Raw genomic sequence first — 14,541 nt, 5'->3', positions numbered from 1 at the left:
TGCTACCAGAGGCAGAGAAGCTGACTGGCCTGGGCATGCCCCAAAGCACCACAGACAAGTATGAACTAACTCCCGTATTTTCAGGAAGAGGTGCACCATCAAAAAATGTTTCAAATTGTGGGAGAGGTAAGGAACTAAAAAAAAAAATCTCCCTTCATTTTATGTAATATTTATACTAAGAATCACAACAGAAGTACGTTCTTTTAAAAAAAGGGAGCAATGAAAACTGTTTGTGACATTTTCTAAACAGATGAGTTTCCCAAGTTTTACCATTAAAAAAAACACACCAAAGAAGCTGAGTAATTTCACTTGAGAGGAATTTAAAATTTACTTTTCAACTTTTCTTAAATATTGTTTATTCTTTGTGACAATACCCACCGGTTACAAGACTGTGACTGAAGGTACTAGTACATTTTCCAATAAATAACTCTACCCCGAATTGCATGCAGGTGGATTACATTATTTTTCCACTCTCCAAGCCAACTTTTATTATCCCAAGAAACAACCTCATAGACTAATAGGTTAAAATCAGGAATAAAGTGATAAAAGGGTAATGTTTTAAATGTCTTCTCCTGCAGGACGCTGACCTAAATGAATGCAAAGGCTTTGCTACCTCATAATGTCAAGAAGACTTTTCTCTGTTAGAAAATGACCTCTATTTACCAGACTGAATGTCCCATATTCTTTCCTGAGAAAGTGGGTCAAAAATCCTTGCAAAGTCATCTGGTCTCCCCACGTCCAGCGCGCTTGATTTAGGTAGGATGAGATAGGCAGATAGAGATAAGGCAGCAAACCAGCCAAGAAGCATAAGCCCAACTTCAGCAAATGGCCAAGGGACAGTTCCTGCACCAAAATAGGTCATATTGCACAACATTTATTTTCTTTAATCACCCTGAAACTTCAAGAACAGATACAGTAAACATCAAATATATTTACACAGAGTTGATCTCTCAATTTATAGTAAGTCCCTACAAAATGCTATGTTAAACCTTACGATTTTGTGGATTACTTGGGAACTGCATCAAACTGATCTCCTTTGCATGGCAGGGTGAAATTTAAGTGAAGCAAATAATATTAGCGAGGACTCATGAGTATCATATGCACTGCATCTTTTACATTTCAATCATGTCATGACATGCATAGATGGCTGAAGCACTGCAAGGCTGAGATAACCCACTTTCCAGTGATTAAGAGTTGGCTGGTATTCCATCTGGCAAAAAAATAAAATTAAAAAAAAAAGGCTGTTCCCATGTAACTGCTCCCCTCACCATCCTCCTTAGGAGTCAGTTCTCCCATTTACTTTATCATGATCACACCGGCGAGCCTGTGCCGTTCCACTTCAGCGGTGGGGTTTTGAAAAATGCCTACAGGAGTTAGGAGTGCAAGACTTTCAGAGGGATGGCTGCTCCTAACTTCTTTAAGCACTTCTGAAAATCCTACTTTTGGCTATTTCAAGCTGCTTATTCGGGGGGTTATGAACAACGTTCCCTCTCATCTTTTCCATTCATGTGTGGAATAATTTTTTTTACATGCACCAATGCATGTGCAAATTGCACCACCAACAGAAACAAGGGATGTTAATGGATATCCAGTTAACCGTTACCTGGTAAGCGTCACCCTGAAGGGTTGATGCTTACGGGGTAATGGTTAAGCTCAGGAGCAGCCCCACACCTGTGGCCTGCCAGGGGCAGAGGGATGCGCCAGCCCTGCTGGGCCTTTGCGCAGAACTGCCGGCTCCCATGCAGGCCTGAAGCAACAGCCCCGTGCGGGGCCAGGAGCGGTCCCAGCTCACAGTGAGGGGCTGCTCTAGCCCAGCCGCAATGGGGCTGGTGCAGCTCACTCCCACCCTCCTCCATTTAATCAATTAACTGATTAAACTTAATGTTTAACCAGTTAACTAACTAAACAGGAATTTACATTCCTACAGAAACACAAAACCCAGCTGTGGGTCATTTGCTAAACAGCTGTGAAGCATCTGAGTTTCTCCTGAGCGGCATCACATGCGCACAGCGTACAGGGCACCCTAGTCATGAACGGCATTTAGACTAAAACAGATGTTTCTATTTGGGTGTCTTTGGGAGAGGCTACGTTTAGAATAACTTTCCCCACGCTGAAAAGCCGTTTAAAAATTGATGGCGGAAGTTCCCTAAGACCGAGGTAGAGCTAATTCCGAAGACATTTTACTAAATCCCATAGCCTGCCTATAACAGAGTTTTTCTGTAGCACAGAACCGCAGTGGCAAAGTATTTCTGAGGTGCGTTCCAATCTGTATGGCATGCACTCTATTGGCATTCATGGAGTTTTCTCCTCTTCACCCACCTCTGGTTAAACAAAGGCTTTTCCTAGGGAATATTAGAGAATTAAATGAGTGTCGTGCCAGCAAGGGTGGAAACATTTTGGCAAACAGGACTTCTCACAGTGCAGAATAAAGTCAGATTGTGGACCATTTTCTCTAGAAGATGAGTCCAGGGGGCTTACCCCCAGACCTCACATATTTCATCCCGGGCTTAGTTGGCTGCCCACTGCCAGAGAAGAGTCGCCGTTTTGTAGGATCAGCGATGCCTGATGCAGCCAGGTGCTGACCTGTTGACAGCTTTGAAGGTCAGGCTCAAGATCTTCATCTGGCAATGGGAGAAAACCGGGAGCCACTGCAAAGGCTGGAGCTATAATAATGTGCTCACTAAGCTAAGGGGAGAGGTAGATCCGCTAAAGGGCAGGGCTCAGGTCCATAGTGACCTAGACAAATTGGAGGACTGAGCCAAAACCAAATCTGATGAGGTTCAACAAGGACAAGTGCAGAGTCCTGCCCTTGGGACGGATGAATCCCAAGCAGTATTACAGTCTGGAGACAGACTAGCTAAGCAGCAGTTTGGCAGAAAGACCTGGGAAATGAGAGGTGGATGAGAAACTGGATACGAGTCAGTAGTGTGTCCTTGTTGCCAAGAAGGCTAACGGCACATTCAGCTGCATTGGTAGAAGCACTGCCAGCAGATTTAGAGAAGTGATTATTCCCCTTTATTCGGCATTGGTGAGGCCATATCTGGAGTATTGATTCCATTTCATGGACCTCCGTTACAGAAACGATATGGATGCACTGGAGAAAATCCAGCAGAGGGCAACCAAAATGACTAGGCGGCTGGAGCACATGACATACGAGGAGAGGCTGAGGGATTTGGGCTTGTTTCCATCTGCAGAAGAAAAGAGGGGGGGGGGCGGAATTGACAGCAGCCTTCAATTACCTGAAGGAGGATTCCAAAGAGGATGGAGAGAGACTATGCTCAGTGGTGGCAGAGGACAGAATGAGAAGCAATGGTCTCAAGTTACAGTGGGGGAGGTCCAGGTTGACTGGATATTCGGAATAATCATTTCCCTAGGAGGACAGTGAAGCACTGGAATGGGTTACCTAAGGTGGTGGTGGAATCTCCATCCCTAGAGGTTTTTAAGTCCTGGCTTGACAAAGCCCTGGCTGGGATGATTTAGTTGGGGGTTGGTCCTACTTTGGACTCTCCTGAAGTCTCTTCCAACCCTAGGATTCTATGAACAGTTGCGTCTTGTTGTGCTTTGAGATCTACTGATGAAAAGCATTATATAAGAGCTAGGTACTATTATTATGGCAGCAGGGCACCTCATTTTGTGCCCTCCGAAGCATCTGCATTCCATCCACATCCAGCCAGAAGCAACGATTTACAGCAATTTACAGCTGGAAAGTGAGAGATGTCCGATCTCTGGCTGGATCCTTACCTGGGAGGAAGGTGTACAGTTTCCTAGCAAGCTGGTGGTGGGAAAACACCACTGTTGCTCCCCAATTAATTATCCACTTTTCCACGAATTGTGAGATTTTGCACAACTTCAGCAAATAGAGAAATCTGACGGAAGGAGAGGACGGTGTTTCAGGTTGGTCTAGGCCAGGATGAGTTTTTCTGCCCGATGCTTTCATCTGAAAGCTGATCTTCTGCAGACCTTGAATCGTCGCTGGCAGCATTTGTGGAAAAGGAGATCTGCGGGATGGGGTTGCTCGTGTACGGCTGACAGCACAGCCTATGGCATCTCTCCCCCTCTCCAACTAGTTTCAGGTTGACAATGAAGTTGAGTCTTATGGTGAGGAATGACAGCAGCCATCGCACTGCTGGGCTGTCTCGTCTCACCAGCCTGGATGCGGCCGACAGCGACAAAAGCTGCAAAGAGATTGCGCAGTATCGAGACGTGATCTCTATTTCCTACCAGGAGAAAGTCATCACATGGAGACTAGCTCTGTGGTTTAAAAGGATTTCCCTGCCACCATCAGCCTGAGTTGTGAGGTCCTGACTGCTCCTACCCATCTCCTTAAAGGACTACAGTCACCATCAATTTGATCTGCTTTTCTGTCTGCGGAAGGTCATTTTAAAGAAAACACGGAATATGCTCCTATTTCCACACACTCAGAACTTCCATTAGTAGCCTCATCACAGTACAAACAATGCTCTAGCTACCTTTAAGGTGGTCAGAAGATGCTCTATGACCCAGGGAGTTTACAATAGAAATGAACAGCTCGGAGAATACTCATGTGCCTGACAGCTTCAAAATCCATCCAAGTTATAATCCTTGGCTGTGATGTCAGCCTGATGGATTGGGACTTTATGATGTCGGTGGATTATGACTAGCTTCGGCATATCATGAACTGTTGCCACCCATACATCCATATGCTGCTTCAATAAAAAAAGCAGTGTCAGAAGGAAACGCAATACGTGTTCACACTTAACACTTACAATCGGCCCTTAAAGCCGCACTGGAAAAACGACACACTTTGACGTTCTACTCAGCAATAGGTCAGACACCTACCTTCCGTTTGAAAAGTTGGAACAGAACCCAGGGTACGATGCACAACACATACAACGCTATGGTGTGCTGATTGCACAAACTAAGCCCACAGCAAAAGGCACCAATTTTCGATATCTGAAAGGAAGAAAGGACTCACAATTATTCATAAACATATGCAAAACAGACAAACAGTGACACTACATCAATGCTACCGGGGGTGGTCTTACAATGGAAAGGCAGTTATATTGTGTGCAATGTTCTATTAATATTTACAAAGAAAATCTCGCATGTCGAGTATGCCAGGTGCTTTCCTGGAAGTCTATTTAAGAACTATTTTAGACTCAGTCTTTAAAAAATGGTTCTATACCAAGATCTATATAATTAGCTAGCACACACAGGTATGTGGTCGGAGTACTTGTGACATACCATGTGCATGATGATAGTATCTGTATGATAAATTGCAATGCCAGAGTGATAAACTGCCTATCCCTGTAGTTAACTACATGTGTCATAGACCTTTGATCACCTCACCTATCCAGTGTCCACTGGGGTGCTTCTACCATCCCCAATCTGACAGTAGCTTCTAATAACCTGCCTTCTTCTCCCCAAAAGTGCAGTTTCCCCTAAAATTATATTGGCCCAAGGCCGCTCTAGTGACAGGTTTCAAGTCCAATATCCCCCAACTTATGAAGGCTGGAAAGGGAATTGGACACTGCTGGAAAGGAGGAATCACTTCTAGAGCAGAGTACTTCCCAGAAATCAGACTCTAAAAACATGATTTTACTCTAGACCAGTGTTTCAAATTTTATTTAGCCAAGAACCCTTTTAAACTTGAAAGAATTTTGTGGAATCCCTCATAACAGTCTTACATATGGAGCTGAAAAAGTAGACTGCAAATAAGTAAGGATAATAATAAACAAATGCTAAACAAGGTCATGAGATCATATTTAAATTGCACGTATTTAAAAGCATTTTTTTTAAATCATAAAATGGGATTGTACTGGAATTTTCTCGCAGAATCCTTATGTTCACTTCGCGGAACCCCGGGGTTCCGCGGAACACGATTTGGGAAACACTGCTCTAGACAGAGAAACTATTTTAGGTCATTTCAGCGGTTTTGAAGATTTATTTGCAATGATTTTTCCTCTCCCTCTCAGATGTACAGATCGGAGTAACTTAAGCACCTTTGCTTCACAAGCTGGGGGAATTTGAAAGAATACCAATAACTATTCGTAAATGCATTAAAACCGTGTTAAAACAGGTTCTCTCTCAAACATGTAGCACATTCAAAGCATGCAGCTTAGGTCCAAGATTTTAAGAGTGGGGGGGAGGCTAATGCCTTCCCTACTTTGTTACACACCCATCCCAAGCTTCTACAGATCGAAATCTTTCTTCCATGCCAGAACATTACAAGTTCTCCATGCTGCCCTTTGGAAACCAATGGCAAAACGCTTGATGGCTTCAATCTCTCAGGAACGGCCTCTTGAGCATGAGGATTATTAAAAAAATACCCTTGGATTACCACTCTGAAATCTGTGCTACCTAAGCCTTCGTACACGGGACTTCACTGTTTATCTCTCTTCCTTGTTTTTTTTGTCTAATGTTTTGTCTGCAATATATGCCTGCCACCAGCCTATGTCATTTCAATGGGACAGATCGTCAGCTGGTGAAAATTGTCAGAGATCTATTGAAGTTAATGGAACTACACCAGAACCTCCGTACATGATCTGGGAACGCTCTTAGTTCAGACCCTGGCAGGGGGAAAAGGAAGCAGCTCTACACGCTGCTGCTTCCCCTCCCCCTCCACGGGGGGAAAGGCAGCATGCGTAAGCGCTTTTCCTGGGGCTCCCACAGTGAAAGGGGGAAGTGCCCGAGAGCAGCTGGGGGCATCAGGTGAACGCCCCTTCACGCAGCCTCCCAGACTCTGCCACAGAGCCCTCCAAAAAAACCTTAATCTGGCACACCCTATTTCCCAGCGTGGCCGGATTAAAGAGGTTCAAGTATATAATTATTTACCAGCTAAAACTTAAAAAACAACAAACAGTCTAGCAGCACCTTAAAGACGGAGTTGGCACTGGGCTGACTGCAGGGGTGTGTTCCTGGATGATTATGATGGAGGTGTGCTGCCCTGTACCAACTCTGCCCACACATCTACACAAGCGATTTCATCACTGGACCCTACCACATCAGCCACTACATCTGGGCTCATTTAACTGCACATCTACTCATGTGATCTATGCCATCAAGTGCCAGCAATGCCCCACTGCCGTGGATATTGGCCAAACTGGACAGTCTCTATGGGAAAGAATTAATGGACACAAATCAGATATCCAAAAATGCAACACACAAAAACCTGTTTGAGAACACTTTAACCTGCCCGGGCACTCATTAATGGATCTCAAAGTCACCGTGTTGTCTCAGGCCAATTCCACAAGCCGAATACACAGGGAAGGGTTGGAACTTAACTTCATTTACAAGTTTGATTCCTATCATAGAGGTATGAATAAAGACATTGGCTAACTAGCACACTACCTTCCACATCCTAATGACTTAACCAAGTAAACAACGGGCACTTAGACAAAGTGCAAATTGTTCTTCTCAGCTTCTTGAACACTCTAATTCACTTTTTTCTCTCCTTTCCTTTCCATCCCCTTTCCCTTATTTATTCTTGGACCTGGACTTTTATTGCTCCATTCATCTGAAGAAGTGGATTGTACCCATGAAAGCTCATGATACCATCTATGTATTTTGTTAGTCTCTAAGGTGCTGATAGACTATTTGTTGTTTTCTGAGTTCTCAATAATCTGACACTTAATATGATTTCACCATCAGCAAAGGGTTTCTGATACAGGTTGCACCCCTATAAACCTGGACCACAGCTGTTCCAGGATCAGAGTCCCCCAGAGAGTTGTAGGGGACTGGAGGAGTTAGGAGCCTGATGCTATGCCGGGGAGGGTGGGGAGCCTGGTGCAATATGGGGGAGGGCAAGGCGCGGCTCAGCTAGGCAGTGGGAGAGAGGGGGGAACGGGAGCATAGCTCAGCTGGAGTGGGCTGAGGGGCCAGGAGGAACCAGCATGCGGTTCAGCTACGCTAGGCTGTGGGGGGAACCAGGAAGCCCGAATGGGGGGCAGGGCCGGGGAGTGGCAGCAGGGAGACCAGAAATGACCTCCCCTGGTCTGGAAAAAATCCCTCACCTGGGACCAGTCAGGTCCCAAGGGTGCCGGACCAGGGATGTCTAACCTGTATTAGCATCTGAGACTTTCAAATCCACTCAACAGAGCCAGACATCCAGATCATATTTTCTAAAGGAACTAGTGATTTTGGGTGATAAGCTTGACGTGTCAAATGGATGGACCTGATTCTCGGAAAGTCCTGAGCACCTTCCCTCTAAATACTCAACCTCCTTTTAGGTACACATAGTAGGATACTCCAAATGTTGAAGCAATCAAAACCATTAGTCCCTTTTGAAAATCATGTCCTTAACTTCCACTGGAAATTGGGAATGTGAATCCCTTGGATGGCTCTGAGAATGTCAACCACATCTTGGTGCAATAGAGCCGTCAGCAATCCAGAAATGGTGGTAACCAATAAAACAATTGTTCTTTGTGATGTTTGAGGCCAAATAAAAAAGCCCTATTCTGTCACCAGCCAGGGAACAAATATGATTCGGAGAACCCATTACAGCAGCGCAGAATTAGTCTGAGCGTCTAAAAATCTGAGTTATTTTTAAAGAGCTAATTTTATTCAGAGAATTTACAGTGGTCATGAGAAACAGTTGATAAAAGAAGAAGAAATGTGACCTCAGTGTGCTTAGGTAGTATGGAGAGAAAACACTATCAGATTTTAAAAACTGTCTGGATGCACCATTGCATGGAGTGTGTAATCTCAGATGTATGAGCCAAACTTTCAAAGCTGATCAAAGTTTTCCATCCAGACTTGCAAAAGAAAATGGGGGATTTAAACTAAACTTAATATTTGTGTGTACTAGTTCCCATGGAAAATAGAGACTTCTAATTTAAAAATAAGAACCTGAAAACTAAAAAAAGTTGCACTTTTCTGTAGAAAATTTCAATGAAAGCCACTTTTCTCTGTTTGCATCATAATTTTCCATTTGTACAGCACCCAATGACTCTGACTTAGAGCCTTCATAAGTGGCTGTATTTTTAGAAGCTTGAAATCTACCTAGTCTGGCCAGACTGTCAGACACACTCAGCATCCCGCAGCTTCCATTCAGAACACCAAGAGCTTAGCTCGTTTGAAGATCTGGCCCTTAATTTTTAAACCAAACAAAATAATTCAAAACCAACAAGGCACGCACATGATAAATAAATGTTAAAACAAATATTATTTACTTGGATCAAAACAGGTTACCTTTGATCTCTCCTTCGCAGCGGCTGCCTCCTCAAAATGTACAGTAAGTGCCATAAGCAGCCCCACAAACAGATTGTTTAAGCTAAAAACCTCGGCTGCAATGGACCACTGCCATGTTAGACGAGAAAATGAAAACACCCCCGCAGCAAGGATTCCTCCAGCACATGAGCCAGAAAGCCTGCAAACACAGATAACATGAAATCTTCTTTTCCAACAAAAAGAGCCTACTTTATTGTCCTTTTTTTAACATACTGTAGCAGCAGAAATTATGACTGCCACCCAGCACCCTTCCAAAACATTCTATGGTTAATAAATTATTAACGAATTTCTTTGCACAAGATTTAAACGAGGAAGGCCAGGTACTAACCATACTGTACATGATGCAAGGTAGAGAATGCACTTCCTCCATAGCCAATGGCTAGCAAGCATCACACAATATTTCTTTCCAGCATAGAGGATGACTTCTGGTATTTGAGTCAATTTAGAAATCCTGATGAGAGAGGACATCATGGGTCGGGATGCACCAAGCCAAAGAGTCAAGCTTTCAACCAGATACTCATAGCTGACAGATTTTTGAGCAATGGTGCAGTCTTAAATGCAGCAAGACACTGGATAAAGAGTGGATTATAGTTATTCGTGATGGTTGGCAGGTTGGATGGATGGATGGTTCCTAGGAGGGAGCTTTTGGTTTCTTTGGGCAGAGGTGGAAATAGAACACAGAGGGCACTGGGATGAAAAGTGCACTTTGGAGCATGGCCGAGAAAGGGAAGAAACAAGTGTGAACGTGCAAGGAGAAAGAAAACACAAGCAACACATGAAGCATTTGGACGTTTGTAACCTTTTCTGCCAAGCCCAAACTCCACTCCAATAATCGATGCCTTTGTGACTTCCAGATTGGCTTACTGCAGCAGGTGCAGAATGCCCATTAGATGCTATTTAGCCCCAAGAAACATATTACTGTAAAACTCCAATAGTCCAGCATCCAATAGTCTGGCACTCCTGATAGTCCGGAATCAAAATGGCAAGAGCCTAGTGAGTGAGCTTCGGCAAAAAATGAGTCACAAGGTAACAGCGGCAGCAGCTGAACTGAGCAAAAAGGGTAAAAAAAGGCTTTAAAAAATTAAAACATTACAGTATACTGTATACAGTATGTACAATAAAAAGGGTTAAGAACACTTTATATACAGTATATAATGTATACAGTGTATATATAACCAGCTTATAGTACCTCCTGATAGTCCGGCATATTTGATAATCCGGCACCACCTAGGTCCCAGATTATCGGAAGTCTACTGTACATCCCTTCCTCAACAACTACTCCGGTTTCCTATTCTATTCGTTATTTAATTGGATCTATGAAATCCTGAAGTATTCAGAGTTTGGCTACCTGGGAGACCTGGCCTCTCACTGAGTCACCATTAAAATGGTGTCAGGTGAAGCACTCACACTAACAGTTCTTATGATTTAAGGGCATTCTAGTAGAAGACCCATGTCCCAGGGTGACTTAGTCTGTGCTTACTGCCTTCCAGAGCAGGGTATAATGCTTAATTCGTGGTCCAGGATTCTGTCCGAGAGGGCGGCTGTTAGTTTATTTTGGGGATTGTCGTCTCTGCTGCTCCCATTTAGATTTGCTTTTTAAAACACCCTGCCTCTCCCTGGAGACGGGTATTTGACACACTGGTTAAGTTCATATAAGAAAGAGATTTCATCAAGCTATAAATTGTTGTTAAATATCACGTGCCCTTGGATACTGATATGGCTGGAATTAAATCACTGGTTATTCAACTTCAATGGTTTCAGTTTTTAATGAATGAGAAATGCACCAACACAACACTTGCTTACTAGGTATTTATATAAAAATAGTAACATTGAGATGAACAGGGGCACAGATCCTAGGCAAACCCTCCCTGATATAAAACAGAGGGAGCTGGTAGCAAAACATTCTCTACATATGCTCCTTTCCTCTGAGACACTACCCCTCCCCGATCTGAAGAAGCACAAACTTAGCAACTTTAGCAAACACTGCAAAGCCAAAGGATTCGAACAGGTGTTAGGCTCAGGCAGTTGGAATGGAAGTTCAAAGCCATACTGGATCAATAACAGATGGGAGGCAGTGTGATCTAGTGACTAGTGGTCTGCACAGGGACTCAGAACAGCTGGTCTTTAATCCTGACTCTGCCACTGGTTTGCTGGATGGCCTTGGGCAAGACATACCATCACCCTGTACCTCAGTTTCCCCATCTGAAAAATGGGGATAATGACAGTCAGGTCCATTGTAAAGTGCTTTGAAACCCATGGATAAAAAGTGTTATATGAACTCAGTGTTATCATCTCCTGGCTGCTGATTGGTTGGAGGAGGCAGAACGAGAAGCTCTAATGTAGCTTAGACTCACTGTGTAACATTTCTGAAAACACAGCCTCCTTTTCCACCAGATCACAGGATTCCACAGTTAAACATGAAAAGAAATCCATTCCCCCTCCCCCAAAAATAGATTTCATCACAACATTTGCCCCTGAAGGGGAATTTTTTTCCCCAAGAGAAGATGCTTCCATGAACATGTCCAGTAAATTGGTTCCTGAAATTGGTGGACAAATAAAATGAGGCACGTAATTTGGATTTGCAGGGATAGCATAACAAGGCCTTCATCCTGAATCGTTGCAATCAATGGGAGCTTTGCCACTGCTTTCAATGGATCCGGCTTGAAATGTCTGCATTCACAACAACTGCTCTCATTTGGTGGGAAGGAGAGAAACGTGGCTCAGTAAGACGATGCACTAGCCTTCCTCTCCCCTATGGGCACTGAATTCAAATCCTCATGTAGCTCATCATAGGGGAATGTGAATTTGGTCTGACCCACATCCCCACCCCATCACCACCATGCAATCGGGCAAGGCTGCTGAGAAGAGGCAGCAAATGGGAATGGAAGCTGGTTTTTTGCACCACGGGAGCGAGACATTGGCACAACTGGCTGAAGTTTGCACAGCCTCTGCTAGCATTGTGCTGGGCTCCCAACAATGGGATCAATCTTCACATACAGTCTTTGCACTCCTGAGGAGTTTACATGGGGCCTAACTGACACACCATGTTTACTGTAAGTGGCACATTTAGGGCTTTCCCCCTTAACACTCAAAATCATTTATGGGCTAGCCAAGTAACATTGTTATTGTGTGTATCACAGCTACGCCGCAGAGCCCCAGTCACCAGCCACGTTTACAATCGCAGCACCACAGATTTGGGCATCAAGTCTTAAAGGGAAAATCTACACCAGCGGCTCTCAGCCTTTCCCGATGGCTGTACCTCTTTCAGCAAGTTTCACCTCGCTTAGAAACTACTTGCTCACAAAATCCAACATACAAACACAAAAACGTCACATATGCAACTACTGGAAAAATCTGCTTACTTTCTCATTTTTACCACATCATAAATTAAATCAATTGGAATCTAAATATTGTGCCTACATTTGAGTGCACAGTACACAGAGCATTATAAACAAGTTGTGGTATGAAATTCTGGCTTTTACTGACGTCACCAGTGCATTTTACGCAGCCTGTTGTAAAACCAGGCAAATATCTGGATGAGCTGATCTGTGAAGACCTCTGTGCACCCCGGTTGAGAACCAGTGATCTACAAAATAGAAATAAGATTTTAAAATCCCACCCTGATAGTGGCATTTTAAACTAAACTTAATTTGTGACGATAAACATGCCTTTGAGAGATCAGAACCCTTAGCGAGGCTCTTTGTGGGACTGAAAAATCACAAACGTCCTGAAATAACCCTGATGGTTAGCTAAATGCAGGCCCCTAGAACTCACCCATTCACGACCCTACTGTGCAAAGTTACCTGGTCACAACAGACAAATCTAAGCACAGCAATCATGTCTCCTTGGCATGAATGCAGACTCCTTTCCAAGGCATTTTGGAACTGCATTTCACCATCTCTGCAGTACTGCAACTCTCAGAGGCCTGCAGGAGTCAGGCATCCGAATTAGGGATGTGAAATTAATGGGTGAGGCTTAGGCTATATATACAGTATGGAGTTTTTCCGGGATACCAGAAGTATCCCAGAAAAACTCCGCCACGTCCGAAATTTTTTTGGAAGAGCAGACGCGCTCTTCCAAAATCCCTGTAAACCTTGTTTCACAAGGAAGAAAGGCTTTTCCAAAAGAGGAGATTTTGAACCTCTTCCGAAAAAAGAATCGGAAAAAGGTATGCAACATGCACTCCGCAATTTGCATACCTTTTTCCAAAAAAGAAGTGTAGTGTAGACATAGCCTTACTGGTTACGGTTAACTGGTAGAGGCTGGAGCGGCCTTTCAATCTGCCCCCATTTAACTCTTAACCAGTTAAATAAAGTTTAACTGGTTAACTAATTAAACAGGATTTTACATCCTTAATCCGAATCCCAGTGAAAGTTCATGGAGATAGATGCTTATTATTGGCCCTTCATCACTATACCCATTTTACAGATAGCAAATAGCACAAGCAGCTGCTGCTTCCCAGAACTTCCTATATGTTAGGCACTTCTAAATTAGCCTCCACTCAGAGCAAAGATGTTCTTGAAGAACAGTGAATCTATACTAACTGGAAAATCGGCAGGTGAATTTGGACACGTGCACTTCTTATCCTCATAGCTACAGTGAATTCAGTGTAGATTTCAAGTTGCGATGGTAGGAACTGGCCATGCACTGTTGTTTGTTGCATATGGTATTTGTTCAGGTTCTTTGATTGGCCAAGTCTACTTCATGTAGTCAGGAGGTGCAGCACAAGATATCCGAACTCTTCATTTGATGGTTGTATCTATGTCTTGGTCTAAAATTCTCATCTACACATCCATGCTAGTCACTGTGATAACTACTTTTTTACTTTTCTCTTACAAATTAGGAAGAAAATATCTATTCTGAATATTTACAAAAGTCCTCTGTGCATAGTAGTTGAATTACAAGGGTCTATTTTAGATGCATTGTAGGGAGAATGCCACACCTACAAGATTAACCACAGGATTCCTCGCCGCTTTTGAAGATTAAGCGCTGCAACTTTACCTAAACCAGTGGTTTCCAACTGCTGGTCTGCAGACCTAACCTAAAAAACAACTCCTTAAAAATGGCACTGTGGATTTCGATGCTCTCTCCATGTGAGGTGTGCTCGGTTTCTAACTGCCCATCCATACAAACTCAATATGGGTTCCAAGCATCCCTGGATTCTTCCCTCCCTGTGCCAGTTCACATTCTACAGGCCAAATTCTGCTTTCCAGGCCAACTAGGGAACTACTCTCTGTCACCTAATTCCAGTGATTGCAACTGGCTTGCACGAGTGTAGCCGACACATCCTGTGTCTGTCTTGTCTCTATGGGCCCCAGTCCTGCAAGGAGGTCA

The 14,541-nt window shown here is 43.7% G+C and overlaps 1 protein-coding gene across 4 annotated transcripts in view; it reads right to left on the bottom strand.

The window, feature by feature from the left end:
• TMEM260 (transmembrane protein 260) overlaps window positions 1-14,541 on the bottom strand; it is a 59,578-nt gene that overhangs the window by 20,745 nt on the left and 24,292 nt on the right. For 2 of the 4 annotated variants that reach the window (XM_075926282.2, XM_075926285.2), the window contains 3 exons: window positions 9,169-9,346; window positions 4,819-4,932; window positions 664-843 (listed from right to left, as the gene is read on the bottom strand). In XM_075926282.2, coding sequence (XP_075782397.2) covers window positions 664-843; window positions 4,819-4,932; window positions 9,169-9,346 — 472 coding nt within the window. Of the gene's footprint in view, window positions 1-663; window positions 844-4,818; window positions 4,933-9,168; window positions 9,347-9,535; window positions 9,659-14,541 lie in introns of all 4 variants that reach the window. The other 2 variants (XM_075926284.2, XM_075926283.2) reach the window with 2 other exon arrangements.

This window comes from Pelodiscus sinensis, chromosome 5 (assembly GCF_052426305.1).
Source record: "Pelodiscus sinensis isolate ZL-2025 chromosome 5, ASM5242630v1, whole genome shotgun sequence".
NCBI classification, from domain to species: Eukaryota; Metazoa; Chordata; order Testudines; family Trionychidae; genus Pelodiscus; species Pelodiscus sinensis.
Note: the sequence above shows the minus strand (reverse complement) of the source record. Positions and strands in the feature narration are given on the sequence as shown.